The sequence below is a fragment of the Drosophila suzukii genome, chromosome X, assembly GCF_043229965.1.
Source record: "Drosophila suzukii chromosome X, CBGP_Dsuzu_IsoJpt1.0, whole genome shotgun sequence".
NCBI lineage: Eukaryota > Metazoa > Arthropoda > Insecta > Diptera > Drosophilidae > Drosophila > Drosophila suzukii.
This window is the reverse complement of record NC_092084.1, coordinates 15,955,668-15,974,299: the sequence shown is the minus strand read 5'-3', so window position 1 is coordinate 15,974,299 and position 18,632 is coordinate 15,955,668. Positions and strand designations below refer to the sequence as shown.

The 18,632-nt window shown below is 39.6% G+C and overlaps 2 protein-coding genes across 2 annotated transcripts in view; one reads left to right on the top strand and one right to left on the bottom strand.

Annotated features, from left to right (window-relative positions):
* Positions 1–18,632, top strand: part of DIP-alpha (Dpr-interacting protein alpha) — a 28,500-nt gene extending 9,868 nt beyond the window's left edge. The window contains exons 3-9 of the mRNA XM_036819942.3: positions 552–737; positions 2,397–2,497; positions 4,967–5,058; positions 5,146–5,274; positions 13,660–13,779; positions 14,847–15,017; positions 15,545–18,632. Coding sequence (XP_036675837.2) covers positions 552–737; positions 2,397–2,497; positions 4,967–5,058; positions 5,146–5,274; positions 13,660–13,779; positions 14,847–15,017; positions 15,545–16,218 — 1,473 coding nt within the window. The 3' untranslated portion in view covers positions 16,219–18,632. The remainder of the gene's footprint in view (positions 1–551; positions 738–2,396; positions 2,498–4,966; positions 5,059–5,145; positions 5,275–13,659; positions 13,780–14,846; positions 15,018–15,544) is intronic.
* On the bottom strand, positions 12,620–14,739 carry LOC108019228 (uncharacterized). Its single transcript, XM_017087025.4, has 2 exons — positions 14,590–14,739; positions 12,620–13,266 (listed from the first exon to the last, which is right to left on the bottom strand). Exon 2 carries the CDS (start codon positions 13,256–13,258, stop codon positions 12,887–12,889), a length of 372 nt encoding a protein of 123 aa, XP_016942514.1. The 5' UTR covers positions 13,259–13,266; positions 14,590–14,739; the 3' UTR covers positions 12,620–12,886.

Below are 18,632 nucleotides of genomic sequence, written 5' to 3'. Positions count from 1 at the left end.
AGTATCTAAGAAAATTAATTAACAAGTGAGCTACTATTGAAATTTAAACGAAAACAATAGAACAAATATACAAGGAAAGGCAGAGTTTTTAGTTAAAAGTTTTCAAAAATATTTATTTTTAAATCCTATACAAAAAAAGTTTCGTGGATTAAAATGCTTAAAGTCATTGATAAAAATATTTATACTCTTCAAGTTATTTTTATAATGATGCATAAGTTATTTAATTAAATGTTGTAAATAAGTTGGCGAGAATTTCTTAGCCTTTCATTTCTCTTTTATTGGGCTTAACAAAATATTTAAATTATAAAATGATAAACGTTTGTTAGCGTCATATGAAATCATTGTTATATTATTGTTGTTATTTCTTGATGGTCAAACTAATTTTATCTATTTTTCAAAGCCTATACCATACATTATTTAAATCGTTTAGCTAGTATGAAAATCTCTTCTAAAACATTTTTAAATGCAAGTCGTATATTCAAACATTATTAAATTTACCCTCAAATATCGAGATTTTTAAAGCAAATTAATTATTTACATTTTGCATTCAGGTGGGCTGGCTCAAGGCCGACACCAAGGCCATCCAGGCCATTCACGAGAACGTGATCACGCACAATCCCCGAGTCACGGTCAGTCACTTGGACCAGAACACGTGGAATCTGCACATTAAAGCGGTTTCCGAGGAAGATCGCGGTGGTTACATGTGTCAACTGAACACGGATCCCATGAAGAGCCAGGTGAGTTGACTGCCTCTTTGGGCAACAATACGTATACTTAACAAAAATATACTACGTATACGCAGTGGTGTGCGCTAGGATCGTTCAATATAAAGGGAATATTTCAGTAAATTTAAACAATGTTTAAATAATCCTTACAATACTTTAAAAATAAACATCCTCAGGCCTAAAGTATTTAAAATATATTTAAGGTTAAACGCTGATTAGTTTAATAGCCAGCTTTTCGATTCATATTTTATATTCATGATATTTGCACAACCTCATCGGTTTCTAAAACGTTGTTGTGAAAATGTTATTCCCATTTTCCGAACCATTCCCTCATGCGGCATTAAACGGTGAAGGAAAATGCGAATGCATTGAGCTGTTGTACTTGCCGTTGTTATTGTTTGTTTTCCACCATTTTCACCGTCTCCCCCCTTCGATTTCCCACATTTTCCACCCACTTATTCTTCTGCTTGTTTGGGGAAAAGAAAGCGCAGCAAATCGAAAGCGAAAACTATGAGAAAACGGGGGAGGAGGAGGGAGGAGGGGGTGGGAAAATGAGGAGGAAAATGTTGGGGCATATAAATTGGCAGCATCATGTACGCACACATACATAAATTTCGCATGGCTGTGTGGATGATTTTCGGCGTGTGTGTGGGTGTGTCCGCTCACACGTACACTCGTGTGTCCAGCGAAGTGAAGTTTATGGTGCCAATAAAATGTATTTCATGCTTCCTTAATTTTTATTTGCACTTTTACGCTTTTCACAACAACGACAAAAACAATAGCAGTCGGGTCAAAGTGCACCGCACTGCCCACCACCCCCCTTTGCCACACACCCCCTCCCTCATGTGTCTTAAACTATTTACCTTGGCTTAGTTTATTCTTAGTTTATTCGACATCACTTCGCTTTACTCGCCAGCCGCCATATAAAACACTTTGCCGTTACTCCTGCTTTACGAGCCACTTGCATAATCAGCGAATTTTCGCCAAGTGTACACTGGGAAAATATGATCGGGGTTTATCTAGCAATCCGATTCCCCTTTGACTTTGAAAACGATGTTTTAAAAGGTTTTGTAATATTTTTTTAGAGGTTCTGCATAGTTTAATTATATTTATTTTATGTTACCATTTGACTTCAAAAATTATATTTTCAAAGGTTTTGTAATATTTTTATAAAGAATCTGAATAATATATATATAGGTTTTAATATTTAAAAAAAATTGTTTTGTTATGTGATATATTTGACATATATTTAGTATATTTCACCATTAAGAGATTAGTTAAAAGAAGAAGTGTGACCAACCTAAAATTTTTATCTAGTACTGCTGTTATTCTTTTTCAAAATTCTTTATTTCTTACATATTTTTCTACGGGATCTGCATAATTTATTTTCCAGTTCTAATATTTATTTTTTATAATATGATATATTCATCTCATTATCCGAATGTGCATATTTCCTGATATATTTCGCCGTGGAAGGATAAAATAATATTTTTAATATGACAAGTAAATAGATCATTAGGCGCTTAAATGTGTGCCAAAAAGGTCTAGATTTTTCTCACCGTGCACATGGATGCGCACTTGTCCCCTTAGCAATTTGCGATATTTAAGTAAGTGGTATGAAATCCGCTGCGTGCTAATGTTTCTGTCCCGTCTTATTTTTGATACTTGCAGATTGGCTTCCTGGACGTCGTGATTCCGCCGGACTTCATCAGCGAGGACACCTCCTCGGATGTGATTGTGCCGGAGGGCAGTTCCGTGCGACTGACATGTCGGTGAGTATGTACCGTGTATGGTTTTAGCTTCGGTCCTTACAATCCTAAGAAAAGGTAATCTTTTACCGAACCAAAGGAGAAATATATACATTTGTTTGCGATAAAAAGCTAAAGAAGCGTTTTAAGCAATGTGCCATGATGTCTTAAGTTGCTAACTCACATCGTCTGCATCGTATAAATAAGTTTTAAACATTATAAAGCTGGATTTATTTCTAGAAACTTTAACTTACAGTTTTAGTTTCAACTTAAACTGTTGAAAGTCCGTTTCCGTTCGCCATCTTCCATATCCATCTCTCTTTTTCACAACTTTCATTCTATTTCTGTGTAATAATGTCAACAAATTAAGTGACACTTCATTTCTCTTGATTTAGCACCGAAACTCCTTGGCCATCCTGGGATTTTAGCCCGATGGGTATGTTAGTTCGCCGAAGAAGTCAAATCCAAGAGGGTTTTTTATACATTATGTGCAGGCAGTTAACCCTCTATGACCGATTTTCCCGAGCCATTTTAAGGGGTATTACGGCATTAGGGTCTCTAATTTGTGTTTGGGGTTCTGTGGGGTTGGTTTTTGGTGGCTGATTTATGAACTTGACCGCAACCACGAAGTGTTGCTCTCTTTTTTTAACGATTTAACCACAAAATGATGAAACGATGGCGATAAGCGCGGTTTTCCCGCTTTTCCATGTGTTAATGTGCGAGTGTGGAAAGCTATTAGAGGACTTGTCTGCGAATTTCCTCTTTTGTTTTCCGTCCGCTTTTAATGCCACTTAGTGTAAATCCCTTAAAATGAATTCAACTTTGGCGCAACAAACATTAAAAGCTTCGACTAATAAAACTTGCTGCAGTTACACACTTGCTACTCAGGCTTATTAAATTATTTATAACATTCCCGAGGTGAAACTGAAAGGGTTTCTTATTAGATTTAAATATTTTAAAATTCACATTCAGATTTTAGGAAATATTAAGTTGATGAAAGCGAAATTTAAACTTTAGCCAATGACTCATTTACAATCTGTGAGATTAAAGAGAAATAGCTTTCCCATAACAAACCAAAGAAGGTCATTCAGCGAGGGTCGGTCCATGAGTTGTTAAATAAGAAATTTGCTTTGTCTAGCCGTCTTTGGGCCATGTAAATTGCATTTAGTTGGGGCAAAACCGGCCAAAGAGACAAAATACTGTCTTGGCCCGACTAAATATGGCCAAGAAACTGCCGCTGACTGCTAACTGTTGGCCCATTGTCTTGGCCCTGTGTATTGGAGTATCTGTGTATCTATGTATCTATGTATCTGTGTGCTGGCTGGTTTTCTTTTTAGCCATTTTGCATCTGTTTGCGGCATCATAAAAATTTACCACACCCGTGTCTGGTTTGCTGTTGAACAACTGCTGTCTTAACACGCATTTCTCCTCGAAATACCCTATACTTTCTGAGTGTTTTGAGGGCATATTAGTTAAGAGAGTAACTGAAGAAAGTCACTGAGCTAAAATAATTTAAAAATTGTTATGGACCAATTGAAGTATCGCAATTAGGAAGCAGTATTTATTGGTTAAATGAAAACCAAAAACTTTTTTTTTATGATTTTCAAATATTTTGTTAAACCTTAATTTGTGGGTAACGAATTGTTTTATTTATATCTTCTATGGAGAAGAGTGCTCACGTCGATCAAGTGATTTTTCCGACATTTTTCCAACTGCACCGCACACTTGAGCGCCTGCTGGCTTCAAGCGTTTTGCTTGCCTGCTTTTCCGCTTTTCCACTTTTCCGCCCCGTCCTTGCGTTGCATAAAAGTTTTTGCTCCAACTCGGGCACAATGGAGTCCTCGGCTGAAGCATCGTCATATTAAATTTAATAAGCCACTGAACTTGAATATTTTCCATTTGGCATTTGCCATTTTCCATTTACCATCAACATTGAGGGGGCGTGGCCAGTTGGTTTATTGTTTATGGGTTCTTAAATGTTTCCGATCCTCAGAGGCTGATGTTCCCGTTTAAGATACCAAAGGTTTTACCGAGCAACGTCTTTAATTTGGTTGGAGAATATTATAATAATATTTAGACAATGTTTTTGATAATAGATACTATCGATGGTTTTAAAAATGATAAAAAATCAACGTTTATTTCAAGTAAATAATTAATATTTTATTCTATTTTTATTTTAAATATATTTTATTATAAAATTATTTTAGTTTTTCTTAGTTGTCATAATCTTTTACTTATTTTCAATAGTATCGATAATTTCGATGGTGCCCACAATCGATAGCCAAAACACTATCGATGTTTTCCAAACTCTAGCACTTTCCATATGTCCGTTCTTTATTTACCTTATGTGTGTCGTATTAAATATATATTCTATATGATACTTTTGATTATGACAAAATTGACAAAGAATTGATTTAATTTTATACATTTTCCCAGAACATAGGAGTGCTTTTAACGAGCCCTTACTGTACTTTAACCGCCTTGTGTTTGCAGGGCCCGTGGCTATCCGGAACCGATTGTCACCTGGCGACGAGAGGACGGCAACGAGATTGTCCTGAAGGACAATGTGGGCACCAAGACCCTGGGTAAGTAGTTCTCGGGCCAATGAGTGCTTTTCCCGCGGGAAAACCTATTTGATTAACCCGCTTTTCCCTTCTTCCGCCCACCTGCAGCCCCCTCGTTTCGCGGCGAGGTGCTGAAGCTGTCAAAGATCTCGAGGAACGAGATGGGCTCCTATCTGTGCATCGCCTCCAATGGAGTGCCCCCATCGGTTTCAAAGCGCATCTCCCTCAGCATACACTGTGAGTATTTGCATCCCTTCCCCCCTTCCATTCTGGCACTGCGCCATTAATTAGAGGCGCCTGCGGTTGGTCAACTCTTTTCGGTGTCGGTGTCGGTGTTGCATCTGCATCATCATCCTCATCCTGATCCGCATCCGCATCCTGGGATGCCTCACCTCATCTTTGCCATCGCCATCATGGGCATCAGTCAACCAGCTGGGCTTTTGGCCACGGCAGCTGTGGCGTTTATCTTACATTAAGTTCGTACACAGCGAGAAATAGGGGGAGACTATGTTAGTTCTTAAATTCAAAATCAAAGATATATGTAGGTATATTAATTATTAATTTGTTTCTAAATAATAATCCAGGCAAGGTGAGAATTTAGAACATTAAAAATGTATAATTATTACATTTTTTAAAATGCCAATGCTTAAAGCACACATATTTTGAATACCATTTAAAGGAAATACCTTAATGAACATTTTAGTCAGTTTTTATAATTCTTAAATTATCCAAAAAGATTTTCGTTTTCCTCGGTGTACCGGAAGTCCTAACCATCGGAGGAAATGCCCCGCAGCGCAAGAAATAGAGAGGGGAATGTGGGGGCGATGGGTTAAAAGGCAAACGGCAGAAGACAGAAGGTAAACCCGGGTCCCATGCTCTATGTGCCGTGCTAACTCGATTGTCCTTGTTGTAATCCGTTTAAATCCTGTCACTGATACCGGGCATTACCTGCTTCGTCTTTCGTTGTTTTTTTCTATTTTTTTAAGAGGGGGGAGCCACAGCTTTTTTGTCAAACTGTCTGCAGCACGTGCTGTTGCTCCCCCATATTCCTACTATTTTTCGCAGCCCCCTTTTCCACCGTTTTTAGCCCCCCGCCTCTGCACTTTTGACTCTGTGCTGCCATGTGGCAGTTCACTCAATCATCAAGGCAGTCAAAAGGGGTGTGGCAAGGGGGGGTGGCACTGCGTTTGTTTGTCCTACACCACCCCCCCTGCATTGCCCCATTTGCTTTTCGGCTCTTGTGCCATTGCACCACCCCCTTTTTCAGGGCCACCCTACGAGTTAGGTGGCAAAATCACGCCTTTTAACATTTTGACATTGTGTTAATGCGGTCTTTAAGTGGCACTACGTCCATGTGTGACTGAGAAACTTTAACCCTCAGGGAAAGAACAAAAGTAAACGGATTGAAAAGGGAGCACAACAAAATATAAGCAAGCAATAAAATATAAAGAGGTCACTGTTTTAATTTTATTTTTTATCACTAACACTTTTCACAAATACCGATCAAATATTTTGTTGAATGGTGACCCAGACCTACACCAATGGATCCCTAACTTGACCTATAGTGTACTTAATGATCACCCAATAAATTAAAAAATGGACGGTTATTAAACAAGTTTAACTGGGAAAGAATCTGGCTTTTATGTTGTTAGGGAAGTATGTTTTTGGTGACCCCGATCTGGAATTTATAAATTGTACTGAGGCTGAAGCCAAACCAAATTTAATGTATGAGTAAAATACATTTCGTACTGTAAAACGTACTTAAATTATAATATATGATATTTTTTCGCAAGAAAAAACAAGTGAATATATTTTAGATTTACCATTTCTGTAGCAAATCGGTGTCAGACTATTTAAAATATTTTTAAGGGGTATCGCGGTGTTTGCCACCATCTAAGTCCAACTTTTCGGACCGCTTGTCAGCAGTAAACAGTCGCTGGTTAGCAGTTATCTTCGAGGAGCAGCCGAGGTAGAAACCTGGGAAAACTTTTTGATCAACTCGAGTGGCGCGTCCCCCACATTTTCCCTTCTGTTCGACCCCCGCCCTCCGACTTTTCCCACTTTTCCCCGTTTCCGGTGCGTGTTTACTTTTCCTGTTGCCATTTTGCAACAACTTCCTTGCAATTTGTTTGCCAAAGAGTTGCTGGGTCCTCCTTTCCCGGAAACTTTTGGCGGAGTCAGTTGCACGAGATGGTTCAGTTGCAGATGGTTCGCCGCTGCTGCAAGTGGCTGATAAAAGTACACGTCAAAAAATAAGGGGTGTCCAGTGGGACTTAATGTGGGATTTCATTTATTTTTATATATATTTAAGGATATTTTTTATTTTTGATGTCCTTTTTAATAAGTAACTTTTTTAAAAAATGTAATTTTTTAAATATTTTCCGGACTAAACAGTAATTTGTTTGTAAAAGTTATATTCAAGAGAACAGGACCACAATATTATATTTAAAGTGACACTTTCGTTTTTTTTAAGTCCTTTGGTCGTACAAAATTTGTAGGTAATATTTCCTAATATTGGTTGCAATTCCATAATTTTTATAATTCAAACCCATTCGAAACATTACAAAAATGATTACACATTCCATTTTCTGTTAGCTCCAATTTTCTAACAGTGCATAAGCCTGTCACATTCCGCATTTTCCGCTTCCGTTGCACTGTGCTTTCCGTTCGCCGGCCTATTGGGCGCTTCCCCTAATTAGCTGCACCTCTGGGATGTGCAACAGGAACTGGCAGCGTGCCGCTTCCCGCCAGCAGCATGCAACATGCAACATCCCGCGAGCAACATGTCGTTCGCCATGTGCAACACTGCATCTTTAACCAGTCCGGAAATACAGTCTTCAGCTGTATTTTCCCCTTTTGGTCACGAGGCACGTTTGGTTCGCTGCCACGCCTCCTTCTTTCCGCAACGCCCCCCGCCCCGGCCACGCCCACGCCATGGGTCGTAAATCGAACACACAGAAAATAAATGCAGCAAAATGAGAAAAATCACGTACGTGTGAAAGCCACCAAAAGAGTCAGAAAAGAAATGAAACCGAAGGATTTTGACCACTTCTCTTGTAGATCCGTCATCGTGGAGGAAAATGGGAAAATCCTGCCCTTTTGACTCAGTATCTAAGGTTAAAAAAACATTTAAAAAAGTCTTCATTTAAAATAGTAAAGGAAAAGCACACCCAAAGATACAAAATGGCTTAGGGAGCGACCAATTAATTTAAGAAAATTTCAATTCTTAAATTTCATAAGTACATTTATTTTCAATTTTTCATGTACCAGTATATAAAATTGTTGGAATTCTAGATTTCAAAATTTTTTATTAATTCACAGAACTATTTTTTTCATATTTTTTTAAATCAAGAAATTTATTATAGTTTGAGAAGACTTTCAAAGATCATATGTACATTGTACATGTCAAGAACTGTAGGTTCTTTTAGTGAGTGATACATTCAAATACTAAGCCATACCTGATTTTTACTGTCTTTTTTGTGCCCAAGAGGCCTTAAAGCCTCAGAAAATTGCAGGGCCTTATTTCTCTTTCGAGGTCTGTCACTCAGACAGCTTGGGTCCAAAACCTATGCCCATAAAACGCACTGTACGCCGACTAGCAGCTTACAGCACGCATGAGTTCAGACTTTTTGTCACCTTCGACCAACTCAAGCTCTCCAAAAACAATTGCTGCAGTTTGCTGGGAAATTTTTGGGGGAAAACTGGGGAAATTCAGGGGGCGGCAGTTGGCAAGGCAATGGGGCGAGAGGACGAGGGGCGTGGCAGGAGTGGCAGCAGCTGACGACGTCATTAGTGCATATTTGTGGCTTTGTTTGCCGCAAAACGGAGCGAGCTGCAGAGCAAGAGCACCTGGCCAAATGGCTGAATGGCCCAAAGGTGAAAGGTGAAAGGTTGAAAGGTGGCCGTTGGCCAGGCAGGAACATGCTCAGAATAATCATTGCAAAATTGCAAATCGCCCAGCGAAAGTGCCGAGGGACTGCAGGTCCTTTATACGGCATAAATGCACTGAGGATAGACCCGAAATGTGGCAGTTTCCTGGACCCAGCCCCCGATCCACGTGTGGACTAGGACGGGGGCAGTCGACCAGCACGTCAGCCGGTCCGAAAACCACCTCAAACCCAACGGACATTGGCGTCTTTGCCTCTTGCATTCGACAAAAAGTTTGTAAAGCATTTCAAAATAGCACAAAATTCTAGAAATATGCAAACGATTAGATTTTATTTTAATTATATAGTTAAAAAAAACTCATCACATAAATTGTAAACGCTTTACACTTTGAACCAATTATTTTGCTCTTGTTTTTTTCAATTTAGTTTATATTTTTAATTTATTATATTATTTAAAGGGGAACAGTATATTTTCGGGATGTTTTTGTGAAAGAGTGCAGATTCCGATAGCTTGATCTCGTTGAGGTGTAAGCGGATTACATTTGGCAGGAAAGGCCTGGCATTAAAAGAAGTGAAGATTAAAGATGGTATGAGCATCATGTTTTTTGCAAAAAATGCCAAAACTGAGAAATTTCCAGGCTTGAATGCTAGTGGCTTAAAAATAAAACTACAAGGTACGACATTCTTCATTCTAACTTTTATTAGAAATTAGACAGCCAAATCACTGGAGCGAAATAAAAATGTATTCGAATATTAATACAAAGTACTCCTTTTTCGCGGTTTTTCAATCGTAGTTTTGCAAAATCAGAGCATTCCGATTTTAGGAAAATTTAAAATAACCACTGAAATATTATGATAATGTTACATTTCAATTTTCTAGCGTATATGTTTTGCCGATAGCGAAATATAACGATTTATGTATTATTTTGACATAATTTTGAGATCCTTCCTATGGCAACTATATGATATAGTAGTCAGATTTTTATCAAATTTAATTCGTAATTGTAAAATATTTAGTAAATTAAGTTGAAGAGAATATGATCAAAAATAACGAAGCTGTAATTAGTTTCCTATTATTCTTCCGATCGTTTCTATGGTAGCTATATGATTAGTTGTACAACTTTTTAAAATTCAATTCGAAATTCTGAAAAAATAGAAACGGACAGATGGACATGGACACTAGATCAACTCGCCTCTGCAAGGGTATAATTATGCATAGCTTGTAATTAATTAAAGTATAATAATTTCAAACTGCAATTTGAGAGTATTTTTTCAAATATTTTGAGAAAGCGGCATGTACTTTATTGATAATTTGTAAAGTGTGCATGGAGATGGGGAAAAAGCAAAGACAGCCTCGTTATTTCATATGCATAAATGAAATTTAAGAGGGCTTACCACAAGCGGCATTAGAGATAGTTGATGGCTAAGACAGAGCGCAGTCGGCCATGGAAATCAATTAAAATCCTTCGGCTGCGATGGTCCTGGCCCAGGATGGTCCTGCTCGGAGTTGCTCGCTGCAGGACCTGCAATCAACTATCAATGCATATGGCCGCAAGTGTCTCAAGGGCAGTGGGGGAAAATAGATGGACCTGGAGACAATGTGCAATCTGTAAGCTGTAAACTGCGGGGCAGGGAATTCGCCCTTCGGTCCTCTGGCAGGTTTTACAAAACCACCAATTTCGGTCAGGTCCCCCCGTCCCGCCCCTGGCATGTCAACCCCTTCAGGACCCGGGCTAAGTGACAATAAATACGAAAGTTGGGCCATCGGCAAAAGAGTTGTCAATGCAGCGTCCGACGTTCTCTGCATGAACTGCATTCTGATGAGTCCCGGAAAATGAGTGGGGAAAATGTGCGGGGCGAGCCGGCGGAAAAGCGGGAAAGCCAGGAGTGCACACCATCAAATTATGCCACACTCAATTGGCCCTCAACTGCGGCAGCCAACTTTTGTTCTGCCCTCAAAGGCAGTCCTTTCTGAATTCCCAATGGCTGCCGCATCAAAATGTTCACAATCGTAGTACCTAACAGAAAAAATAATAATATTAAAAGATTATTTTTCAATAATATATATAAATATAATGCTCTTTTATAAATTCAGTACATAACAAACATTAATAAACATGTTAAGGCTATATCTGTTAATGTTTATTTTATTATTTATATATTTTAATATATTTTAGTAACTGTTATCTGATCATTAAGATTCAAAAGAAAGCAAGTATTGGGTTATTATATTTCATTGTCAGACTGACAAATGAAATATGCAGTATCGTAACAGCTATATAAATACATGAAATCGCTCCAGAGATATACACATCCATTGAAGTTGGTGGCATATCCTGGCTTCCACTGTAAATATGTGACTAACTTGCCGGAAGCTTCTGATCTAAATTGATTCTCATTTTCCAGATTGTTGATACCAAGGAGATAATAGGTCTTTTTTTGAGTTCTCGCTGTAATGGCCCTATATTCCTCCTCATTTTTAATTGACGCCAGATGGCCGCCCATCTCACGACATGCGATGCCAGCTGATATTTGATTTAATTTAATATTATTTTCAATATAAAAGTATCTAGAGCCAATCCGTTGAAACTTTGGGGATATGGTTTTTACATGAAGTGCCTGGAGTTGTCTTTCCGGCCGGTGTAGTAAAGATGTTTTCTGGTCGTACAGATTTTTCTCTACAGCCAGAAGTAGTCCCTCCAGTTTTGTGTGCAGAACTTCCATTTTGTTTTGAACGGCTTTAAAATGGGAGTTTAGCTCCATTTGAAGTCCTGTTCGCTGGACCTCCATACTGGATTGTAAATCCAGGAGTTTTGCCTGCATCCGATGCTGATTGCCTTCAATAGTGTCCAGCCTTGTCTTGGTTTCAGGAATGTTTTCGATCATCGGTTGCAGTTTGGTGAGACAGTATGGGCCGCACTGATTCGGGGGATCGTCCAGTAGACAAACGGAACCTCTAATATCCTGGGGAGGCGCCAAGTTTCCATGAACATCCAGGATAACTAGGGCGCTCCAGGCGATATATACCAACTTCAACATTTTAAACCACTCAAGGTGATCGTTTTGAACGAACTGAAAGTAATCTGGCTGATGACTTTCGAAGAAATCCTATTCCATTCTGCTGATAAGGGGCTGTGCAAATCCAGATTTACGACATCGAAATAATATATGAATAAACTAGAGATGGCCTCGACTAGCAGATACCTGTTACTAGGCTAAGGGGAGTGCGAGGAAGATATGCATATGCAAGCAGCAAAGCGACTGTTCCCAAGATGGCTATTCTCGCAACAGCGCCATCTGGCGTCCTTTTTCCTTTATTTGCTTATAACCTTTTATTGGGCTGTCCAATTTGAAAAAATGTTTGGCATGTAGATGGATATTGATAATCTAAACAAAATATAATTTACACTTTTAAAAAATCTTCAAAATGTTTATACGGACGGACAGACAGAGTTAGATGGATGGACATGGCTAGTTCTTCAAGATCGACTTTCCTAGGGATCCTGATCAAGAATATATACACTATATAGGGTCGGAAACGCTGCCTTCTACCTCTGACGAATCTATAAACAAGCAAGACATTTTTTAGATAAGAATGTTTTGCTAACAAACTTATGCTCATACACAACGGACCTCAAAAATGATAATTGGAATTCTCTGAACTGATCTATGGAAATAATATTAATCACTGAACGTTTAATGTTGTTAAATTGAAGAGTTTATTACCAAGATTAAATTTGTGGGTTGTTAGGTTTCGAAAATTGTGGCATGTGAAAGGGCATTAATAAAATTTTGAACAGATGTTTGTGTAACCGCTTTTGTAAACGGTATAAAATTACAAAATATACAGATAACTTATGAACGCGCAAACAAATGTGGTGGTGGAGGGGAAATTTCGTGGGACGTGTTTTCTATAATGGGGATCCTTAGAGCTTCGGATTCGAATTGGGATCCTCCAGGCCTTAGTCTACATTGTGCACCACATTGACGTTCCCCTCACCAACGGACCCGTCGTCCTTGACAGACCCCTCAAGGTCACGCTGAATCGGCACTCCATTTCGCACCTTGATGATCCTCCGTTTGTCGTCCTTGCGGCCACGCCCCCTCAAGGACTTGACAGTGAGGCCCAGGACCACGCAGGCCACGGTGGCCGCGCCCACGCACATCAGAGCCTTGTGGGCGGGGCGCAGGTTGCCCAGATTGTTGCCCAGGTTGCCCAGATTGTTGCCCAAGTTTCCCAGACCGCCCAGTCCTCCAAATCCTTTCGGCGAAAGTCCCTGCAGAAGGCCCAGCTGATCCGTCAAGTTGGACAGAAACTTTGAGTAGTCCGACATCCTCAATACTGCGGGGAAAAGGCACCATTAACTTTTTCAATTAATATTGATATAGATGAATTATAGATTAGTTTTCTAAGTTCTTTAAATTTAAGCTTTAAATGAGACAAAGGTTATTAAATATTAGGAAGTAATATACATATCACATAACTACTATAACAACTATTCTGCGCTATTTTAGTGAAAGCACGCTATCAGCTCGAGACCACCAAAATCGATTGAACTTGTATTGCAAATAACCCTGATTCCTGTTTACTTGACCCAAGAACCTCTGAGTTTTGATGCCAACCTGAGCCAATTTGATGGCCGATCGGCTGGCAACATTTGTTTTATTCGGACACCTCTCAGCAGCCCTCAGACCCGCAAACTCATCCACAACTCCACCGCCCTTCTCGTTGCAGTTCATCCGGTCATCCAAGTGCCGAATCAATTAGTCGGCGCACCACTTGGCACTGATGTCCAAATCGAGTGTCACGTCGAGGCCTCGCCCAAATCAATTAACTACTGGATTAAGGACACGGGTAAGTGTGTGCGAGCGGAGTGTCGAGACCCGTCTGCCGATATATATACACATGTATGTCCATATATAGATATCCATCTGCCTATATGGCAGATGGGTACATACATCTATGCAGATGCCGGGCTCCGGGGCCGAACGCATCATTACTCCAACATCGATTCGAATCGAATCGCTTGGCATTGTCATTAGTCAGTTGTCAGATTGCGGCACGTTCGCCCGTTGCAGGTGCTGCAGTTCGGTGGTGGAAGTCGGGGATTTCGAGAACCCGAAACAGAATCAGAAACATAACCAGAGCCCTAACCAGAGCCAGAGAACTAAATACCCTACATTTTCTAAGCAATTAGTATCTTTTTGCTGCTCTTAAGTGTAGAATACCCTGAATGTGGTCCCCGGTATTTCGCAAAGACCGTGAATTCTTAAGTATTTACAGTTAACGGTTAGCTAAGAAAACAATGAAAACTTTTCTACGAATTGCTATAAAAAACATGTAGGCTTTCCTTAAGTTGTCAAAAAAGAAAAGTTTTTAAAAATTCGAGAACAAAAACAAAATATCTTTAATACAAAGGGATTCCTAAAGAATTCACGTTACCATATATAACCAAAAGAACTTTTCAAGCCAAATCTTGAGAAATCGCGGTTCAAGGATAAGCTTGAAATGTTGATGAGCTTTAAACTGAATTTGGTATATAAATTATTCAAATTTTGTTAGAGAAAATCAGACTTGGTTCTATTTGGGTGCGACTTTTCATTTCCACGATTGTATTGGTTGTATTGTATTTTATTATTTTTGTATTGTGTTGTTTTTACTTACCCAATACCGTAGAATTTCCTTGGGGAAATATTTTTACTTTTTTTTAATATTATTTTTCAATCGAAACTGGTTGTGATGTGAGCTACAGCAGAAAATATAATGAAATGAGGCTGTTAGGGAGTCTGACGTTTGGTCGGTTTCAGGTCACAGCCTGCTTTTTCTTTCAAGAATTCTCTTTTCAAATATTAAGCATGGCAGGCTGTAATAAGTTTTAGAATTACAAAAATATATGTATGTTTATTTTAACCACCCATTAGGAGAGATGATTGTGACATCGGGCAAGTACCATGTGCAGGAGAGTTCACAGTCCATGTACGAGACCAAAATGTCAATGATAGTCAGGAAGTTCCAGAAGGACGATGTCGGATCCTATCGCTGCATAGCCAAAAACTCACTGGGCGAAGTCGACAGCAGTATCCGTTTATACGGTGAGTTGTTCAGTTCCTTCTCCATCAATGTAGTACATATATGCGGGGCCTACAGCAAGGGTAAACAGGTTAAGTAGCAGTGTGTTTCTAAAAACAATCTAAAATTTCCTTAAAAAAGTTGGTTAAATCAGTAGTTGATTGTAACAAAATATAAGTATAAATATATATTTATTAAACTTTTAGTTTCATACATTTTTTTAGCGACTTTGTATTTTTTATTATGTCATTAGTTTTAAAATGACTACAATTTCTCATCATATTAATTCTGCAAAAATGAAATGCAAATAAGCAAGTAATAACCAAATAAATCAACAAATTAATTTTCATTGCATAATAATTTTCAATACATTAATCACTTTACATTTTATTTTATTTATTTTTGAGTTTTCTGGTGACTGCTATTTGCCTGACCACCATTGTAGAGCCTCGAATCCGCGAAATGGGACGTATTTGCACCTTTGTTTCAATTACATTTTCTCATTCGCTCCTTTGTTTTTCCATTTTATTTTTCTCCCGCTGCCTTTCAGAAATCCCCGGACCGAATCGTAATAAAAATCCGCTGAACGGCAGCGGAAAAGGCGGCGGAGGAGGCGGTGGCGGAGGGGCGGGCGGAAGCCTGGATGCGGATGCCAATGACATTTTGAAGCAGAAACAACAAGTCAAAGTCACCTACCAGCCGGAGGACGAGGAGCTGCAGTATGGATCCGCCGAGGATTTCGAGGCGGAGGGCGAGGGCGGGCTGACACCGTTATCGCCACACGTTTACTACACCAGCGGCAATAAACCGGCCACACATAAGCCGGGCAACTCCGGCGGCAATCAGCATCAGCATCAACATCAGCAGCATCACCATCACCACCACCACCAGCAGCACGGCGGGGCGGGTGGTGGTGGCCCGGGTCAGCCAGGTGGCGGTGGGTCGGGGTCACCAGGTGGTGGCGAAATGGGCGGCATCACCCGCAAGCCGCCGCCATATTACGGCGGCAATACGGAAGTGCGCGGCCCCATCGACAACAACGAAATGAGCTCCGGCTCCGGCGATTCGCGACCACTGCGTCGGGGTCACCACCTGTCCCAGCTCCTCCTCTCCCTCTCCCTCCCCCTCTCCATCCTGCTCATCCTGCCCAGGAGTTGGCACTGTCGACAGCCGTTCTTAATGGGCTTGTCGACCCTGTCCGGCCTTCTGCTCAGCCTTTTATAATACGCAGTCTAATGGACTCACCAGCACATTCCGCAGACTCAACAACACACGGATGCAACGAAGGAAAAATGGGTCTGAAGGGGCCCGCAAAAAGACATTCATCGAGCACACCTACTCTCAACCGAAGTGTGTAATACTCAGTCTAATGATATCCACAATACTTTCACCAACCCAGAAACACAAATGTTGGAGTGCCTAAATAGCTTCAACAACAAAAACAACTTACATATTGAGGTTTGTAGTTCTTTGTCCAAAGGACCCTGCAAATCTTCAACAACACTTTCACCAGCAGTCTGCAAAACACAAACTCCCAGTCAGAGAGAAAAGTCCAAGGGACTAAGTACTCAGCAAAGATTCAACAACATTTTCACCAAACACTCAACAACACTTTCACCAACAGTCTCTCAATCAGGCTACGCAAATGGTTTAGTATGTAACAGTCCAAGGGACTAAACATTCACCAGACATTCAACAACTATTTCACCTTACACTCAACCACACTTTTACCAACAAATGTTTCAGTGTGTCGAACCTCTAAGGGACTGAGCATTCACCAAAAATTCAACAACACTTTCACCAATGGTCTCTAGAACACGTACTCTCAACCATTAAGAGACCCAAACATTAAACACACATGTTGTAGTAGCAAATGTTAAATTGTTTATAACATAAATGAAAAACAGAAAAAAAACAGGGATGGTGTTGGGAGGCATCCAAAAATAGTGAATGTATTTAACGCAAGAATTTCTAGTGTTACCGAAACATTTTTAAGGGGGTTGCGTAATAAAGTAATCAAAGCTAGCCAAAGGTTAAGCGGTACCCAAAAGCATTTACAGTGTATCGAACACTGAGATAAAGTAAAGGCCATTTGAAACAACTGTAATTTTTTTTCATAGCATAAGATAACTCTGATTCCATCGAAGGAAAAAACTTGATATTTATTGCTTTCAAGTCTACAACTTCCGGTCTATTTGTTATTAATCAACCCTTTCGGCAACCAACTTTTTGTTGATTTTCTCATTTAAATTTAGGCGGCTGACACACCTTTTTTTAATCAATTTCCAATTTCCCAAACCGATTTACAAAACTTTCGAAAGGTCAATTAACATGGAAAAGTAACACAAAAACAAAGGAAAACTTTTTTGATTTGTAGGAAAAATGATTTCTTTTACTTTTCGCTTGTTATTCGTTAATTTGGGCTACTTTTGACTGACTTTTGTTCATTTGTTCAACTTTGATTGACACTTGTGAGGTTCTGGAAGAGGGTGGGACTTTATAATAAATAGACTTTGAGACCTTTTTTAATTTATTTTGTTGTGAGGAGATTTGTAAATTGTGTTGCTGCTGTGCCTTTAAATGTAATTAAATTTCTTATTTTTATGCAAATGATTTGCACACAATCTGCGATGCCTTTTAACCCCTATCCCTGTCATATGCTGCCCTTAACCCCTGTTTTACCAACTATTTCTTGGTGTATGCCAAAACTTTTGGTTTCTTGTTGTCTTATTTTTCAAGTCCTTGCAGCGGAGTGCTTTATTTTTTGTTTTATTATTTTTTTTTGTGGCAACGTCTTGTGTGTGTGTTTTTTTTTTGTTTTTTGCAAATGTGTGTATGGCAGCTGTGGGGCACAAGTTGTGGACACAGAAAACTCTCGGCTCCCATCTGCGTTGCATTTGCTTTTGATGAATTACTTGCATGTCAGTTAACCACACACACACACACACATATCGCACACCCACACAGCCACGTTTTTAATGAAATGAAAACTTTTTGGCAAAGTGAATTTCATTGTAAGCAGCCCCCGAACCTTCAAACCCCAAACAATCCTCTGCCAGAACTTAAAACTAAAATGAAATAAAAAAAAACGACGAAGACAGCTACAAATATACAAAACCGCCAAAAGCTGCCACTGATGATGATAATAAGACGCTGACAACCGCAGCAACAGCAACATGAACACAGCAGCAACATCAGCAGCAGCAGCAACAGCAATAGCAACAGCAGCAACCCAAAGAAACATGTCACCAGCAGGGGCTTTAGTGGGTTAACAGAGGGGGTCAAAGGGGGCCAGAGGAGGGCCAAAATGTGGGGGAGTTTTAGCCACGTTGACACAAGTGTTTCAAATTACACAGGCCCCCAAGAAAAGGAAGCCAAGCAGCAACGTACAACATCGAGAACTAGTCAACCGGCAGCAACACTTTTCCTGATGTTGCAAGTTGCTGCTGTGCAAGTTGATGTTGCTGCAGTTGCTGCCGCCATTGTCCATTGATGATGTTGTTGCTGCTCGTGTTAATGTTGATGTTGCTTGTTTGTCAGTCACCTCATGTTGCCACAGGAAAGCTCTGCTAAACGCTTACAATTTCTTTTAGTACTTAAAATATTAAAGATACATGCTTCATATTTATCATATTAAT